Source organism: Hypomesus transpacificus, chromosome 6 (assembly GCF_021917145.1).
Source record: "Hypomesus transpacificus isolate Combined female chromosome 6, fHypTra1, whole genome shotgun sequence".
NCBI classification, from domain to species: Eukaryota; Metazoa; Chordata; class Actinopteri; order Osmeriformes; family Osmeridae; genus Hypomesus; species Hypomesus transpacificus.
This window is the reverse complement of record NC_061065.1, coordinates 10,660,605-10,675,797: the sequence shown is the minus strand read 5'-3', so window position 1 is coordinate 10,675,797 and position 15,193 is coordinate 10,660,605. Positions and strand designations below refer to the sequence as shown.

At 42.9% G+C, this 15,193-nt stretch overlaps 1 protein-coding gene across 2 annotated transcripts; it reads right to left on the bottom strand.

Moving 5' to 3' along the window:
• Positions 1-229: 229 nt before the first annotated feature.
• Positions 230-4,230, bottom strand: ostm1 (osteoclastogenesis associated transmembrane protein 1). 2 transcript variants are annotated; one of them, XM_047021262.1, is made up of 6 exons: positions 3,766-4,230; positions 3,079-3,193; positions 2,650-2,747; positions 2,411-2,524; positions 1,648-1,813; positions 230-1,378 (listed from the first exon to the last, which is right to left on the bottom strand). In XM_047021262.1, exons 1-6 carry the CDS (start codon positions 4,201-4,203, stop codon positions 1,323-1,325), a joined length of 987 nt encoding a protein of 328 aa, XP_046877218.1. In that variant the 5' UTR covers positions 4,204-4,230; the 3' UTR covers positions 230-1,322. The 2 variants fall into 2 exon arrangements, with proteins under 2 accessions (XP_046877218.1, XP_046877219.1); XM_047021263.1 differs by having other exon boundaries at positions 2,411-2,521.
• Between the last annotated feature and the right edge of the window lie 10,963 nt (positions 4,231-15,193).

Here is a 15,193-nt window from a genome sequence, read left to right as displayed (position 1 = left end):
TATCCCATATTTAGATTAGCTGCTAATGACCGAGAAACACCGGCCCAGTTGAAATCTAACGAAAACGCCATGTAACCCGAAAACAAGAAGCATGTTTGTGTGGAGAAATAGCTCTTTTACTATTACACCACAGCAGGCCTCTTGAAAATACAGGGGCCCTAGACATGTTGACCCCAATGAATAGAGTACAAAGAATAAAAAGAACACAAAACAATAGTAAAGCAATGCATTGACACATACAATGTTTTATTAGGTGATATTATAATGACTGAATAGTTCTGATGGGAAATAAAGATGGTTGAGATTGTAATCTTACCCCTTTAAAAAGTTTTAGAAATTAACGTTTTTTAAATAGCCTACATATTCAACGAACACATTAAATTAATTCTCCTGATCAGAACTAATAGTCCATTTGATACTCTTGTTTGATAAGCAGTTTGTCAAAAATGCTTCTTTATGTAAACATTCACTCTAAAGAGGCTACAATATGACAACATATCTTAAATTGTGTAATAGGCTACCCATCTAATTACAGTGAATCAAATTCACATTATCAGATGAATATGGAGAATTGGAGACGTTCATAGCAGCCCAGTTAGCAGGCTAATAGAAGCTAGTCGAGTTGGACAAAAAGCTTAATAGCTCCTTGGCAAGGAAAGAAACCCACACATGTTTGTGATACCATGGAGTGCTCTCACCTATAGGCTACATTATTTATTTCCTTTTTTATGTTGTATTTCAGATGTGGCCTTCTCCACTCCCTCCCTCCCTCCCTTAACACTGAGGATATGTGTCACCACTAATGGCCATCAAGTGCTTTCTGTCTGTCCTGACCAGCTTTACAGTGGGCTCACATTAGTGACACAAAACCCATTTCTTCCTTCCTCACAGGAACAGATAAATAACACACATAATACTTCAACCTCACATAGCAGCTGGTAGGTCTGTAGTCATCCAAGCCCCAGTATAGTCCAGCATATACCTTCTATGGGAAGCGGGCCTTATGTTTTGTATGTATTTGACTATGGTAGTTTATGGTGGTGGTGATGGGGGGTAGTGCAGATAGGTTTCAGCTTTGCACTTTTAACATTTTAATTTTAATTGAATTCAATGCATAAAAATAAAAAACATTTCATATTTTAACACTGATGATTTGGCATTGTCCTGTTTGGACTTCACAGGGTCCTTTTGTGGAGTCCTGCCATTGGTGTCAAGCAGACCACAGTCAAATAAATTACAATTCATTTCAAGAGGTTCCCAGAAGTTGTTCTGGACAAACTGAGTAGGATACCGTTCCTATTCCTCCTCATCCCTTGCTCCACTCAGCTGAATTTATCCTGGATGTTCATGAGACTGGTGCTGGACTTTGCCCGTTTGGCTGGAGATGGGACGATGGGAGGAACAGTTGAGAGAGGAGGGCGCAAGGGAAAGAACAAGTGTTAGAGAAGAGGGAGAAAAGTGCTGACTTAGTACCTGATCTACCAAGTCAACCAAGAACTGTCCATACTTTCACCAGTAAAACCTGTGAGCCCACCCCCCTGAAAAACTATGACCCAACTTCCATACCCCAACACTCTCACAGACACACACACACCCCCTCCACGCACACACACAGTGTAACAATAGGGGAATTAGAAGGTTACTCACGGTGTATGAGCTTGCGTTTCTTTTGTTCAGAGTGAAGGAAGCTGCTCAAGTAGAAGATGATGGGCAGAAAGAGCATGAAGCTGGACACGGCGATGACAGGAACCGTCTCCTCGCGGGGCAGTGAACAATTGAAGTTCTTGCTCCACTGTCTACGGGTCATATTCATCTACCAGACAGACAAAGTTTATCACACACACACATACACCCCGGACACCACAACAGATTAGATCAGCACAATGGGGACAATGTCTCTCTCTCAACACTCTGAATCTATCTCTCTGTCTCTGTCTCTCCATACTCTGAATCTATCTCTCTGTCTCTGTCTCTCCACACTCTGAATCTATCTCTCTGTCTCTGTCTCTCCACACTCTGAATCTATCTCTCTGTCTCTGTCTCTCCACACTCTGAATCTAGCTCTGACTCTTTCTATACACTGAATCTAGCTCTGTCTCTTTCTATACACTGAATCTAGCTCTGACTCTTTCTATACACTGAATCTAGCTGTCAGGCTCTCTCTGTCTCCAAACTCCAAATCTAGCTGCTTGTCACTTTCCTATTCTCGTCGGCCATAGCAGCTCAACTGTGCAAAGCTTCATCTTTTTGACTGATGTCAATCTTCTCTAGTTTTCAGACCTTTTTAAAGACAATCTCCAACTTCAGCTGTTTTGTTAAAATTAAAGCTTCATGTACACACACACAAACATAAATGATTGGAAAAAAACATGTGGTAAATAAGATGCAGTCCTTGAGCTGAGTAACATACCGTGTCCTCGATGTCAATGCACAGAGTGCTGTTCTTCTCCATGCGTCCATACAGCTCATTCAGTCCCTTGTATGTCACCTTGCACTCCTTACAAAGCTCTGTGTGGTTTCCCTGCTTGAGTGGAAACACAATACATGTACGAACTGGCTTTAAATTTGTTGATGACCTTCCAAGCCAACCTAAGATGCCTTGGCATTGGTTATTTGCATTTTGGAAACCACAACAACAGACTTACGCACCTGTTGGTACTTCTCAAAGCAGGATAGGGTTTGGTTGAGAACAGCCATGAAGTAAAATGTGTCATTGGTCAGCTGGTTAAGTCCTTTGTTGACACAATCTTGGAGACAAAGATTAACCTTTACTGAAATGGCCCACTGTGAAACAATGTACGGGCACAATCCGACTGTCAAATTTTGGAAAATTGTATTTGTCGAATTTAATTGTGGCTTGGGATAAGAGTAAAAATGCTCAAAATATGAGAGTACTTGGCTTTTACAGTGTCAGAGATGTCAGCTTGTAGATGTAAAATCACAGTAAAATGAAACAACAAACCATACCATCAAACCATACCATTAACAAACCATACCATCTTTTTACAACTGCTCTATCCCACACCCTTCAGTTATACCCATGTTGATACATAAGCACAGCAAATACGTTGAACTCACGGTCACAGCCTGAGGTAGTCCAGATCTCCTCCAGGTTGTCATACAGCAGATAGATTAGCATTAGCCTGTCGGAGCGCAGGAGACTGTCCCTGCAGCTGACGTTGCCAGGGCCCATCTAGAAAGGCAAGGCGACTTTATTTATATATAGCATATTTCAAACACAACGGTAATGCTTTACCTGATGATGCATAATACATTATTTTACGTTTGCATCTTGTGAATTAGACATTTGAGATTGGTAATGAAAATTATAACAATAACCAGTAGAAAACAAAAAATGTTTGAAGACTGATTCTGAATAGAAAGGCGTTAGTGTATTAGTGGTTTGAGGGTCTGTCATGATTGAGATTGCTGGATTGTGGTTAGAGATAGTTAGGCTAACTCTAACTCTAACCATGAAAAGGGAGAAAGTAGGCAATCTTTTCCAAAACGGACGATAATCGTTACAATAGTTCAGCTAACATTGTTTACTAGCCACGTAGTAAGACTATGGCAGTATTTTTGGCTTGTTAAGGTTTTGAGATCTGAGCCAAGTTCCTCAAATGTTGTTCCAAACATCCTTTATCACGAGATATGGGACATGTGACCAGTGCCCACCAATTACACTCGCGCCACAACCAGGAATAGCAAACATGAACGAATTAATGGTTATGATCTTATAGTTAGGTTAAAAATACAATCGTCCACCTGGTCCGATGAGATGTTGGTGTAGATCTCAATCAGACTGCTGTAATGGACTAAGCAGTTTTCACACACTTGAACAGGACGCGCATTAGACACCAAGCAATTGACATTCGAAACGTATCGCTGTCCAAAGATACGCAGTAGCTCGACGCAATAATCGCTGCCCTCCAGATCTTCTGTAAAAGCTGACATGAAGTTGAGAGAGGAGTGTGGACCAAAACTAGACTGGGATACGGCCAACTCGGACACAACCGGTCCCAGAACTGCGCCTTCTTGGCTGGAATCTGGGATAATGGTGTTTACGCCCTCGGTTGATGCAGTTGCGATACCGTACATTAACAACATAATAAACAAGGCACTCGCGTTAAAGAGAGACATTGTCAACGATATTGGATGCTTCTTCCTCTGATCGACACTCCTCTCCTCTTCATAACAACCCATTATTCACTTCCTGTTTCCAACTTCTACGGTCATGTGATAAAGCAAGAAGGAGCATGCGCTGTCCACGCCAGTGCTTGTCAGTCACTGTGAGTAAATCCTCAGAATAAGGGAGAATAGCATATTAAAGTTTCACTGGGCGTTAATACAAATGGGAACGCGGTAGTAAAAAATCCGAAACAACAAATCATTAGTAAAACCTCTCTGCAAAGTTTTAAATGCGTAGGTTATAATAGCTTTGCTTTATGTTTATTTAAAAAGCAATGAGCTCCTTCCTGACGTGCAGCCATGTAAACCTCCGCATGATGAAGTTTTATGTGCCAAACTCATCGAGGTAGTCTTAATTGCAGGAAAGTGTCTCAATTGGGCCAAATGACTTTGAAAAAAATTAAGGAAATATATTAAAAAATTAGGCTATAGTTCTATACGGAGTTCTGCCCACAATATATGACATTTACACAAATTAACAGAAAAGTGGCTTGTAACCTAATTGCATGGCCCATAGACCGGATACATTAGATACATCAGACATGAATAGGCTACACGTGTTGACGAGAGTGTTTGATTTTTTTTAGGGGAATGATAAAGCCTAAGAGAGATCGTCCAATGGTTTTGAAACATAAATATTTGACTTAAAATTGTATTTCAATAAGCTATTGCTCGTGGGGGGTGTTTGGAAGATGTGTGTGCGCGCTAGGTTGTGTTTGTGAGATGCAAAACTAGAGGTCAGATAACGAGTGCGAGGAAGAGTGTGAGACCGTGTGTTGGAGAGCTTGGATATGGAGATACGCACCCCTCTGATGCCCCCGTTGCGCGCCCCCTCATTATTTACCTCAGTAAGGATTTGACACCATGCAATTTTCAAATGTGCGCGTGGATTGGCGCAAATAATCACGGAGTCAAGGTAAATGATCTGGGCTCAAATTCTGATTGTGATAATTGTCAAAAACCCTCGAATCAAGCCACTGCAGTCAATGGTCTTTAATGCGAAATTAGTGGCTCTTGATAACTTGCAGTCCGCAGCAATTCCACAGCCATCAGAGCCTAATGAAAATAAGGGAGAGAGAATGCTGGCATTAGGGCCTATTCTGATGCGTCTCACTTGTCTGGCAGTAAATATGCAGTTTTTATGTGGATTCTGGCCTCCGGTGCTCCACTCAAAGCCAACTAATGTCAGCTCATAAACCGTTTTATATGCGCTTGAGACCATTTAATTGTTCAGATGTTCCTTATCCCTTTTGACAGTTTTCACATGGCGGTACGAGAATGGAAGACATCTTTCTAAACTTAAATCGATATGGGTCATGGTGTTAAACTGTCAAAATATTCGATTGGACTATTATTATTAGGCCTACTATGATGTTAGACTTTTATTCTCTCCTATTATATGTTTATGATGTTTAAGTTGCAATGCCTTTTATTAGACAAATGCAGAATATTATATATATATTCAAATATTATATAATAATATTTGAATAGGCCTACTATATGCTAAACAAGCCTTGTTTGAAGTTACAGAAACACATGCCAAAACTAAGGCTTAACAAATGTTTCTTTTTGATTCTCGATGCATTTCCTTTTTCTCATTCGACTATTGATTTGGATAATCACCATAGACTTTGACTAAAAATCTGCACATCATTATTTGAGATGACCGTTAATTTCCAATGGAAACGACAGAGGAATTCATTAACATCAGATAGAATAGAAACCAGCTCCACGAGGACAAAAATCACTAATTAGGCTCGCGGAGTGTCTCCCATCGCCTCGAGTGCTCTTCAGTAAGGTGATGAGGGCACGAGACTCAACCAAAGAACCGCCTTGCAATTTGGCACGTTAGATGGAAATGACTACAGAAAAATGGGTCATCTCAAACTAAAAGATACAACATATTTGGAATATATAGGTTCCAAAAGGTTTCAGGTTTTAGAGCAAAATTATGGATTGTTGAAAATTATGAAACATCATTTATTTATTGTGCCTATTGTGATGTTTAATTCTCGATGTGTAATAGGCTAAGAGTAGGTGTATATGAGTGGGCTATGCAGTAGCATATTTTAAATGGGCTGTTACAGGCTTAAGAAAAAATGAAAATAAGCTGATAGGTTAGCCTAACACCCAACAAACGTATTGTGAATTTCAAACCTTAAACGTGTTTTATGCTTCCGAAAATCTGTGAAACTGAATGCCTTAAGGGGTTAACTTCAACCGGTTTAGCCGTAAACTTGGCTCTTGAGGACGAGGGGGAAAAATAGCTGTAAAGTTATGCAGAAGTTATTCTTCATCCTTCGGGCCGTCCCTAATCCGCCAAAACCTAATTCTTTCATCGGAGAACTGTGCCTCTTTTCTTGTTTCTCTCTCTCTATACAACATAAAGTCAGTCTGCATTTAATGGTTATGTCGGGATGTGAGAGGGCTTTTGGAAATTCTAGGCCCCTTTCACCGATGCATTGCCCTCTCTTCATCGTGTGAGTCTACCAACCCATCGTGGCCCCATATTCTTCCCTGTGCGTCTGACTCGAATCACAAACTAGTCAGATTTTCACTACATTGCTGGGAATTGCAGGCAGTGATAATAGAGATTTCGCTTTCATTTTTTACGCTTGACTTGGTTATTGTTGCTTTTCTCTTCCCCCGTGATTCTCCTCCTAGGGATTAGCCCTGACTTCGCCTACTGGCGGCCAAAGTGTCCCGAAACGCGGGATGGTGACAATTGATGCGGATCAAGGCGAGACCATTCTGCGCAGTAGCGCGCTCTAAAGGAGTGATCTGAGCCGGAGAGAGAACCATCAAGTCCGCCTTCAATGAAGGCGTTCAGGGGATTGAAACGCCCTCTCCCATTTTGAGGGATGGGGGGTGAAAAAAACGGATGCTCTCAAACTGCTTCCCAAGACCGCCGGGACTCAACTGCCAACAGATTAATTGCTTTTGCAAAGTTAGAATACATTGTGCCAAACCGATTAAAAGTTGGTACTCAAGGGTTGAAAATAGAGCGCAGGGGAAGGCGCAGTTAATTTTTTTCTTACAAGGTATGTCAACTCAGGAACAGTGAAGTAGCTAAAGCCTAACTGCTGCTTATGACGATGATGTAAACGCAGGGACAGTTGGGGAACTCTTTGTAGAAAAGGAAGACACAGTAGGCAATAGTAGGCTACTATTACTTGGGGACATGCATGTAACCTAACTCAACCAGAACTTGTGTCTGACATGAGACCATTGCCTATCGTTGCCACTTCACGCAATATGGTTTTAATTAATTAATATATTTTTATTTAGGCTTTTTATTTCATTCATTATAGCAACGTCTTCAATCTGCAGTCAAAGTAGCACTCAGAGCTGTTAATCTTAACGGTGTGTGCTCTTCCGTCCACTGGTTGGTTGGTTGGTTGGTTGGTTGGATCTCTCTTGGAGCCCAAGTCTGCACACACAGACGGGATAATTAACAAACACGCAGCCGGCAGAAGCAACACAAAAGCCGCTTTGACTTCCTCACTGCTGGTCGGCTCTCGGGATGGGCTGGCGCAAGCCTGCTCTCCCTGCTCGCCTAGACCGCTTCTCATGGCTCCTGCGAGCTGGGAGGCAGAGATGTCTTGTTTCATAACAAGACAAGAAGCTGACTTCTTTCAGCTCCGCTGAACTGAACATAAACCTCGGCTGACAACCTCCAGTGCCCAAACAGAACTAAGGGGCGGGTGGGCCAGAGATGGCGAGGGGGGACAGGGGAGGAAAAGGGCGCACCATACAGGAATACAATTGTTGGTCGGCTTAATTACTGGTTACGTTGTCGATCAAAGTCACTGTGGCTGAAGGATTGCCTTTCTATCTAGCTTAAAGTTAGGCTACCATTTGCGAATGGTAGGCCCTACGAACTAAGACAGGTTACGCTTTGTATTTTTATAGTTATTTACCCATACACACGGCATTTTAATTGATATGCCTAATCGTTAGGCCAAACATTTCGCCCAGAGGTTTCGTTTGGCCTGAGTTGGGTTTTGGGAAGAAACTCGCTTTTTTTACACCACCTTGTTAGTGGCTAACTTTTTCTCTCTCTGAAAAGCAGTTTTGTGAGAGTCGCTTCTCATTCACTTCTCGGCCTTTGTGGCCCGTCTCCCCCTCTCAGTGCTCAGTGCGTTACACCAATTAAAGAACGACGTGCTGTAAATGTAATGGACCGAAGGGTGATTGTTTTTGACAAGCAACAAAACACATAGACCCTCCCCTACCATTAGTCCGCGGGAGGGGGTGCAGCATGGGGTTCACGCCGGTTCGATCCCGGGGGACTCAGTGTCAAGGGCTATAGGCTATACTTCACAGGGATAGGCTATATGTCATTTGTGTGTGTGTGTGTGTGTGTGTGTGTGTGTGTGTGTGTGTGTGTGTGTGTGTGTTAGAGAGAGAGGTTGTGTGTGTGGGAGGCGGGTCTGAAAGAAAGAGAACTGAGAACTTGAAGTATGTTTAATACTTTTATACGCCATTGTCTTATTTCAGTTAAGTCATGACATTATTAAACTAGTATTCAACATCATATCATCCTCATCATTGTCATCATTACAGATGCCAGTCGGTCTCCTTATAAGTCCATTCATGTGATCTCAGACCTCTGTGCCGCCATAGATCATATATTTCAAAGGGAGGAATTAAACCCGTAAAGAAGACAAAGAAAAAGAACACAAAAAAGAAACTGTGTATACTGTACATGAAATAATTTCAGTTTTTGCACTACTTTTGCACTCAACCATATGAGTACTCTGTACAATGAAATAAATGTAAACCCTTATAATCACCTATTTAAATGTAATTAGAGATCATTAATATATTGATAGAAATGTATAGTAATTTATTCTTAAAAATACTGGCCATGCTTATAATTGCTCTTGAAACCTAAGGAATTATTATTTGTTCAGAAAGGGGAGTTAGTCAGGGAGTTTATTAGTGAAATTTTGTTATAGAAATCAGTAGAAAATCTGTGTCTCACCAGAGTGAGTACCATGTAAGCTACAGCCTCACTATTCCCCTCACTCTTTTCCCTACATTTCTTGTCTCTCTGTAACTATCACTGTCACAATATGGCAGAAATGGCTTTAAAAATATATTGAAAGAAAGTCAGTTAGAGTGATAATATCTTATGTTTTTTTGTCAGTTATTTGTAACTTTTTTTCCTGAAGTTTGTGTAGGGCTGGTGGAGAGGTGTGTGGGGCTCAGGAAAGTTTCTCCGTGCTCAGAAGAAAAGGACTTGGCTTGGCCCAGATGCCGGCAGAGATGTTAACTTTGAGTGGCCCCTGTGGCTTGAGCGTGGTGTGCCCCCCCCCCCCCTCATCCTCAAACACACCCCTGCCTCCTCCAACCTCCCCCTCTCCCCCTCTTCCCAAGCCCCCAGGTTGCCTTTGCATGACATCATCTGAAAACTATGCCCCCCATACCCATGTGAATTTGAGCTGTCACAATCGCCGGCTCCCCCCATTAGACTGTACTGCACTGGAAACACATACGTTTCTTTTTCTCTCTCCTTTATCCCCCCCTCTCTCTCCCTCTCTCCCCTCCAACCAACCAATCTCCTCCTTTCTCTTCTTCTTCTTTTTTAACCCCCAGAAAAGGCTTTGTTTGAGAAAGGGCTTGATCAAAAAACTGTTGCCCGCCAACCGCGGGGCTTTCTGTAAATTCAATAAGCCCACCTTAAAGATTTTCCTAATTAATGGATGACATCTTTGGCTGGAGGAGAGGCGAGGCATTCTCCTCCGGCTCGCTCTTTGTTAACCTCCTAATTAACTTTGGTAGGTCACTCAGGTCCCAGCAACCTGGGAGTGAAGAGCCCCCATTGAGGGGGGAGTTGTAAACTTACTTTTTTTTGCCTCGGCACTTAAAAGGGGAAAGCAACTATAGGGAACAGAAAATATCCTATTTAAGTCCTTTGTGAGTGAACTGCCTGCACATGTTCTTATAAAGAAAGTCTTCTAAATAAGCTGTCGTGTTGCTACCCCTCTATACCCCCTCTACCCCCCCACCCCCCTCCTCCACCTTCCCACCCCCTTATCCCACCTCTTTTCCCCGGACCTCCACAGAAAGGTTATGAATGATAGTTGTGGGATAGAAGAGGGGGACAGCGGGCCAAAGGACAGCATTTGGGTGTTGTGTGATTGTTTGTATTTGAGACTGAGAGGGAATGTGAAGATGGAAAGACTCTGCTGCTGGGAGGCAGGGAGAGGTGAACCAGTGGAGGAGAATGAAGAAGGGGCACAAATGTTTATAACAAAAAAACTAACAAACCAAGTGGAGTAAAACACCCATACGTATCTCCCTCTTCCAAAAGTAGAGGTCCTAGAAGTCCATGAATGTGCATATTAAAAGTTAACTTGGCACTGCATCACAACAGAATGCCAGTAAAAGGGGAAGAGAGAAGACACAGAATACCACAACAACAGTTTTTTTTTTTTCAACAACAAAAAAACATGTAATTAACCTCACTATCACTGCTAACCCCTCAACCTCCTGCCCCCTCCCAAGACACTTAAACCGAACAAATAATGACTAGAGTGTGACCTTCCCACAGGGAAGCAAACATCCTTACTTGTAGGCTAACTTTCCTTCTGCTAAAATCTTGAGTCACTGTCCATACGCACAACTTATCCCAGATATATGTTTTTTCCCACCTAATGGTCAAAATGAAGACCACAGAATTAACAAAAGTTTACCGTGTCGCTGTCATCTGACAATTTATTTAACTGTAAATAATGTCACAGCATGTTGACTGGACTCACGCATAATTTTGAATTTGACAAAATCAATGATTGAATCAATAAGTTGATCAATCAATCAGTCAATAATCAATCAATCAATCAACCCCCCAGCAAGGTTTGTAGTGCCTTCAGACTGGGTAACAACACAGACGTTTAGTCTGCTTCTGTATTAAGTCACACTAAGTGACTGTGAGAGACCTGGTGACAGCCCGTGTTACGAGAGGTTAATGACAGGGAGAACCATGACCCCAAACTGTGACCGTTGAACCTGGTCCGCCCAGACTGCCCCTCCAATGACCTCGGAGCCAGAACAAGACTCGACTGCGTCACAACGGCTGCTATTTCAGCCATTTCAGGAACCCAGACACAAACAGCCCAGAGCTGGTCGGGTGTCATGAATCTGTCACGATACCGCAGGTGAACCCAGAGATGAGCGAGACTATCATTGTGGCAGACCCTAACGATGGCCATTGTTGGCTTAATCAGTTTGATGTCCACGACTGAAGTCTCCAGGACAGATTGTCAGCTAGACTGGTGCCTTTCAAACACAGAAAATCAACTGATGGCATTCATTCAGGGACTGTGTGTATGTGTGTGTATGTGTGTGAGTGTGTGATTGCATGTGTGTGATTGCATGTGTGTAACTGCGTAACTGTCTCCCGTTGTCTGGTGATAGGGTCAAGTAACGTAAAATAACCTAAAATGTCATAATCTGAAATGTGTCTGTCGTACAGTGTTGGAAGTATGTACAGTGGACGGTTGCAAGTTTACAGTGAAACAGTGAAGCATTGATCCCCTTAGACACATAAAGTCAAACACAATGAAACAGCTTACATCCGTGGTTCATGGACTCCTGCATGTTTGTCTCTGCAGTGGGAACGGCTTAAGCCTATCTGCTCAGCTGTCATAATTTGTTAACGAGTCTTTTCAAGGGGGAAGAAAAAAAGAAAGAGAGGAAAGAAAGAAAAAAAGAAGGCTCTTCACGAGTGACTGAAAGCAAAGGTCTGTCCTGAGGAGAAGCCAGGGGCGACATCAGACTGATTTCAGAGCGACCCGTGATGGCATCTCTGGATATTAGAATATTAATAGAGGTAGAGGCTGCAAAGCCGGGCCTAAGCCTCTAACAGGTGCCTCAGCCCCCATCCAGAGGCAGAGCCCCGTGCCCTTCACAGGCCAGGGGGTATCAAGCGTCCCCCTACCCAAGAACCCCCCCCCTCCAGAATCTCCCCACCCTAAGAAGAGAAAGGAAGACAAGATGGCAGGGGAAGACAGAGTTACCAAGACAGGAAAAAAAAGAGATGGAGTCAGAGACAAAATAAAAGGACGAGGAGTTAGCGAGTTAGTCATCCCTGACCGATACGTTTTCGAGTCACTTTCCCGAAGACGAAACACGGGTCGATATTTTTTTCCCTCCCCTTGAGAAAGAGATTGACTTTTGTTTGGAGTTTGTGAGAAGTGGGAATCAGGAGCAGGACAATGAGGCTCCCTGGAGTGAGAGGCTGAGAGGAGCCACCTCACATCAGTCAGCCAGGGGACTGACTAATCCAGCCATTGTCCCCCCCCCCCAGTCACCGGCCGCACATCAACACATTCACCCCCCATTGTCCCCCTCTCTCATGCAGCGGGATCTACCCCCCCCCCCCCCCCTCTCCCACCTCCCCAACAGCCAGTTTTGTCCCTGGCAGTTCGAGCGGAAGCTTCTCACTGATAATTTGCCCCACATAGATTTGTCAGAAGGTCCAACCACCACACTGTGGCGATGGACCCACTTGTGGCTGGGTTTGGGTCGCCTAGTAGGGTTTTTCTTCTATCTAGGGTATTTCTTTCTTGGGGAATTTGGGGGGAAATGGATGTGTTACAATGGGCAGAGAGGGTGCAATGTATGTGATGAGTGTATTGAGTGTGTGCATGTGTGTGCCCATCCATGTTTTGGGATTGTTTTGAGGGTCATTGTCTTCATGTGTTCCTTCCCCAGACAGAGGACCTTGGGTCCAATCCCCTGCAAAGCCTGTCAAAGGAAGGTGTGGCAGAGGTCGTTTTCAACGCAGCAACCATGTTATCTTTGTCTTATGGTATTTCACAATAACAGGACACCATGCAAAGGTGGACAGTACATTGGTGGAAAGGAGAAATTATTTTGTGGATTTTAGCTTGATAGTGTATATATTGATAGGGCTTATATAGCCACTATCAAAAACAAATATTTTAAAGGATATTCTGTATGTCCCTGGAGGTCCTGAAGCAGCACATACTTTGATATCATACAGAGATAGTAGCTTCTTTTTTTTCGGAATGTGTGGATTGGAAATTATAGTTTAGTGTCTACAGTAAACAGCCATCAGTCTGAGAGTATTTCTGAATCCCAGACCATGGCAGTATGAGGCTATGTACGCTCACAGGAAGCCCCGATGTCCACCTAAAGGGTCCATAAGGAGCTAGGAAACACCTCACCCTACTGGAGTGCAAGTGCATTAATCAAACATCATCTTCTTGTCTGGTCCCTTCCCACGTTGCCACAATAAATTAAACAAATTGTGTACTGCACAATTACATTGTCCGTCCCTGTAAACGTCTCCACGTGTATTGCAGTGTCATCCGGGGATCTGTCCATGGTGCTGAAATGTATATGCTTGAATAGACTTGTGAAATAGTGTTGTTTGGCTTATGCCTTATTATATGTTAGTTTAACAGATTTTAGATAGATTATTTTATCGATTTTTGTAGCCATACATTTTGAAATTCCTCTCCAACTTTTTTTTTTTTATGTGTCCGATACTTATTTCTTCCTTTAAACGAAACTGAATATTAAACATTTGAACCAAAAAACGTCACCGTGAGTGGTCCCCGCACGGAATTAAGCTCTCCTGGGTCAGTTTTAAGGGTTGACTGGGCCTTTGGTTGGACTGGAGCGCCTCTTTTATGTTTGCTCTGCGGCGCTTAGTGACTTCTTTACAAAGCCAATGGTTTCTGCTCGGCTAGTTACATGAGCCTTCTTCTTCTTCCAATTTTTGTTAAAATTACAGCCTACGCCAGTCCAAGGCAAAGTTGTTTTCATGGCCACAACTGACAGTAAATCCACTTATCAAACCGATATTGAACCGGTATCTCATATCCTCCGTGTTAGTCACAATCACTTCCAAAGTAAGTGTTGACACTTGCTTCTCTCGAATTTTAAATACTATTCAAGTAGTCGCATACCAATGCCGTCAAGCCAAAAACAGATACACAACCCCCTGTGCCATTGTTAACGATTTTTCATTGACTGCTATAGGGAAGAAGAGAGTCAATAATACAAAAAGTGAAAGCAGGCAACCCGGGCAACCATGATGTTAGTTATGTTTGTGTAAAGGCTATCAGTGAATGACGAGGATTAGAACGAGTTAAGGAGATTATCTCGCACATCGCCCCCCCCCTCCCTCTCATAGACACCACACACACACTCACATATATAATTTGTAAAGACAGGCCCATGATATAGTCTAACAGAAATGTGTGTGGAAATAAGTTTGAGAAACACTGTTTAATTGAGTAGTGATATGCTGTCAATGCCGGAGCGAATCAAACTAATTTTACGTATTACTTATAGGCCTACTTATTTTAAGATACTCAAGTTTTTTTTGCTCAAATATTTTGCTCTATTTTGTGATGTGTGTAAATAAAAAACATTAGGCTTCATTAGTTAATCTGGAATTTAAAATATATATATTCTTATTTAATAACCAAAAAGGAAGTAGCGCACACGTGGAATGCTCGATCATGTTTAATATGGCCCTAATTCTGCAGCTGAAGGTTTTAAGGTTGAAAGACTAATTGCAATCAACTGGCATTGTACCCCCCCCTTGTCCGTTTAAATCGACACTTTCAGCGTCCATATGGTCTTCTGGGTACCGTGGGAATGTACACAATTAAAAAACGGAATATGGATTTCTGGAGTTACCGGACGAGAGCACCTCAAGCTGTCAATATCGGGGTAGGCTATCAGTGAACGGTATACGGGTGCGGTCCCCCCCACCTTTGGTCTTCTGTCCTCGTGTGCTCCTCAGATACACGGCGCGCATATTCAACCCCGGCTAGCGAGACTTGGAGAGAGAGACTACAACTGCAGAACCCCTGCCTTGAACGCACTGCTCGGGAATTACCGCCTCGGTCCGTCACACGCAGCCATGGACGTGTAGAGATGTGTAACTTGTCACGTAGCCTACGTGAGACCACCATAGATAGACAGACAGATAGTAATTAATAAAAGCCAACTGCTCCCT

Coding starts and splice junctions, on each gene's coding strand:
- ostm1 (XM_047021262.1), bottom strand. CDS start 4,203: ATGGGTTGTTATGAAGAGGAGAGGAGTGTCGATCAGAGGAAGAAGCAT. Junction 2,525..2,649: donor GCTTTGAGAAGTACCAACAG/GTGCGTAAGTCT, acceptor TTTCCACTCAAG/CAGGGAAACCACACAGAGCT. Junction 1,814..2,410: donor GCATTGACATCGAGGACACG/GTATGTTACTCA, acceptor TCTGTCTGGTAG/ATGAATATGACCCGTAGACA.